Source organism: Atta cephalotes (genome assembly GCF_000143395.1).
Source record: "Atta cephalotes unplaced genomic scaffold scaffold00012, whole genome shotgun sequence".
NCBI classification, from domain to species: domain Eukaryota; kingdom Metazoa; phylum Arthropoda; class Insecta; order Hymenoptera; family Formicidae; genus Atta; species Atta cephalotes.
In genome coordinates, this window is record NW_012130076.1 from 4,768,539 (window position 1) to 4,771,714 (window position 3,176).

General features: G+C 27.2%; 1 protein-coding gene across 1 annotated transcript in view; it reads left to right on the forward strand.

The window, feature by feature from the left end:
• The window catches only part of LOC105617362 (A disintegrin and metalloproteinase with thrombospondin motifs 1-like), a 5,293-nt gene extending 3,136 nt beyond the window's left edge, over window positions 1-2,157 (forward strand). The window contains exons 9-14 of the mRNA XM_012198923.1: window positions 258-310; window positions 404-530; window positions 1,216-1,362; window positions 1,435-1,561; window positions 1,671-1,778; window positions 1,978-2,157. Of these exons, the coding sequence (XP_012054313.1) occupies window positions 258-310; window positions 404-530; window positions 1,216-1,362; window positions 1,435-1,561; window positions 1,671-1,778; window positions 1,978-2,157 (742 nt within the window). The remainder of the gene's footprint in view (window positions 1-257; window positions 311-403; window positions 531-1,215; window positions 1,363-1,434; window positions 1,562-1,670; window positions 1,779-1,977) is intronic.
• Window positions 2,158-3,176: the final 1,019 nt, after the last annotated feature.

The window sequence follows — 3,176 nt, forward strand, 5'->3', positions numbered from 1 at the left end:
GCATAGAAAAAGCTAATATTTTTAAATTGAAAGGTATAAAGATATGCTCCATGCAATTCCTATAAATGAATAAAAATGCATTCATTTTAATATTCGTGAATCAATATTTCGGAAAATCTGAATCCATTTCAATTCATTTAAATCCATTCTCGTTTGCTGGGCGGTAATTCCCATATAAGTTTGTTTGTTTAATTTTTAGAATCACTTAAAAATAACACGCATAGACAAAAAAATAATACAATCCGATATAATTTCAGTCTAGATTTGTGCAATATGATTACTGATGATTATTGCGAGCCATCGATTTTGGGTAAGTCTGCCAAGATAACGTATTATATGACAAATGCGGCTCTTTCCAATTACAATCTTTTGCAAAAATATAAAATAATGATAAATTCTGCAGGTTACGCATACGTAGCCGGTGCATGCGACAGAAACGCAACAAAACAATCATCCGAAGCCGTAGGAATGATTGAAGATAACGGTGGATTTTCCGGTATCATTGTAACTGCTCACGAAGTCGGTCATCTGTAAGTTAATATATTTGCATGTATTTTGTAATTTTTTCTGTAGAAAGAACTCATAAAAAATTGTATTTATAATTTTTGGTCAGAAAGAAGATTCTATGCGATCTAAAAGAAAAAATGATGAATTGAACAAAAAATAATGAATAATACATGAATTATAGCTTCTGTGTCATTAAAAATAGTATAAATATATGTAAGAAAAAGATATGGAAGAAAAAGATACACAATGTTTCACGCCCAGCAAACGAAAATGGATTGAAATGGAATCAGATTTTCAAAAATATTGACAAGAAATATTCACAAATGTTAAAATGAATGTTTTTCAATTCTGAATGCATTTTTATTCATTTATTGGAATTGTATGGAGCATATTTCTATGCCTTTCAATCTAAAAATAATATTAGCTTTTTCTGTGCACATAAACACATTGTAAATACTATTCAATTCAATTTGAATAGGAAATGCAGTTTTTCAATCCAATTGCATCCAATTGAATCTAATTGAATCCAATTGAATCCAATTCAATCCAAAAAAAAAGTATTCACTATTTAAAATATGCATTCGGATAGAAAAAAATTTCAATCCATTTTAATCCATTCTCGTTTTCTGGGCGTTTCTGAGTATAAATTTAGTTATTCAATTTTGAATTCGGAAATTTGATAATAAAAAGATTTTTTTTACATTGCAGGATAGGGGCACGTCACGATGGCAATCCGAAGGGTGCCAGAGATTGTCCGGCTAATGATGGTTTCATCATGACTAGCGGACTGATGTTGGATGAGAATGGCTTCGAATGGTCTCCGTGCACCATAAACGCCTTCTATAATTTCATCAAGTACATATAGCACGAATGTAAATATATTTCTTTTAAATAAAAGATATTAATTTAAGAATTTATTTATTTTAGCCAGGATAGAGCAAAGTGTCTTTACAACGAGCCCATAATGGGTGAACCTGTGACGCGTATTTTGCCCGGAACTTTGATGTCCTTGGATGATCAGTGTAACAAGGTCTTCGGAACAGCGGCATGTAATGTAAGTTAAAGCTAACATACATATAATTTCGATATATATAAAATATAAAAAATCAACTTTACTTTGAAAAAATTTTGAGAAACATTTATAATGCACATTTTCTTTATAGAAAGACACCACGGCCTGTATTCGCTTGGACTGTGAATATCCTGGAATTGAGGGCTATTGCAGAGCGACCGCACCAGCAGCGGAAGGTTCTTCTTGTGGTGATGGCTTGGTGAGTTTTGTTATTAGTTTTTTCATTTTATTTTGAATACTGAATTTCTTAAAAAAAATAGCTGTTATTATTAATAATGTAAAAATAAGATTGTATGAAATATTTACTGTACAAATTATAATTACAGACATTATTATTAATTAATTATGATATATATTAGCGCTACACAGTATAAAGTATTTATCTAATACCTTTCTAGATCTGTCTGAATGGTAAATGTGTACTTGAAGGAATATTAACCAAAGAAAAGGATAATGAAAAGAGGAAATTACTCGAAAAATTCCTACCGAAATTCAATTTTCAAGCGATTAGAAAGATTCCATGGATAAATTTATTGAAATCACTGAAGAACAAATTAAAGAAGAAACTCTTTGCGTGATAATAAATATGAATGTTGTCGAGGTAAAATCAAGTCAATTAAACTATTTTGTTTTAAATGCTAATACCATCTGAAATTCATTGAAATTATATTACTAACGAAAATAAACAATTTATTTTTTTATTATTAATAATTTTATAATCGTATTTGATTCTTTAATTTTTATCTTTAATTTTTGATATTTGGATTCAATTTTCTGGCACAAGATAAAACTTCATGATAAACAATTAAATAAATATTCTTTTTTTTTTTAAAGAAATGTTCTAATTTATATTCTATATTTAATTGTATATAATTTATTTTACAGGGAATCATACACGCTGATATGTCTATGCTCTAATTACTGAAACAGGAGTTATAACATAGGACTATATAAGAACAAAAAGGGATATTCTTTTAAGAATATGTATATCCTGATTGAATTTTTTCAATTCTCTATATTCTATTTATGCTTGTAAATGTAGAGGAAGATACATATATCAAAATATTGTAATATTTCACATACAAAAAATTAAACCATGATCATATTCCTTTTTAGTTATATATAATTAAACAAACAAAAATTTCACTTCTTAATGTTACAACTTTATTAATAATGCAGATTTTTTTATATTAGACTCTCAATTGCAAATTAAGTTTTCAGCGAAATTTAATTTTAAATTGTCAAAATTAAAAGTGTTTTCAATATTTTCATTATCCTATAACCTAAATACAAACTTTAAAGTGCCTATTGAAATACAACTAATTGTACTGATGGGTTGAATATTAATATCCATAATCAGAGAAAATATAATAGTGTTGAAATGCCCTGTGTAATGCAATACACTGTAAAAAAAAATATAAATGCACAAAATAAATATTGATTTGTCTGCTATAATTAAAAATGGTTAAATAATATTGCAGCATATCCTTAGCAACTTAAACTAATTCTATTTACTAACTCAGTACTTTTTACATGTAATTTTGCAATAAACTTATATATGTATACTTTTTTCATATATATATATATATATATATAT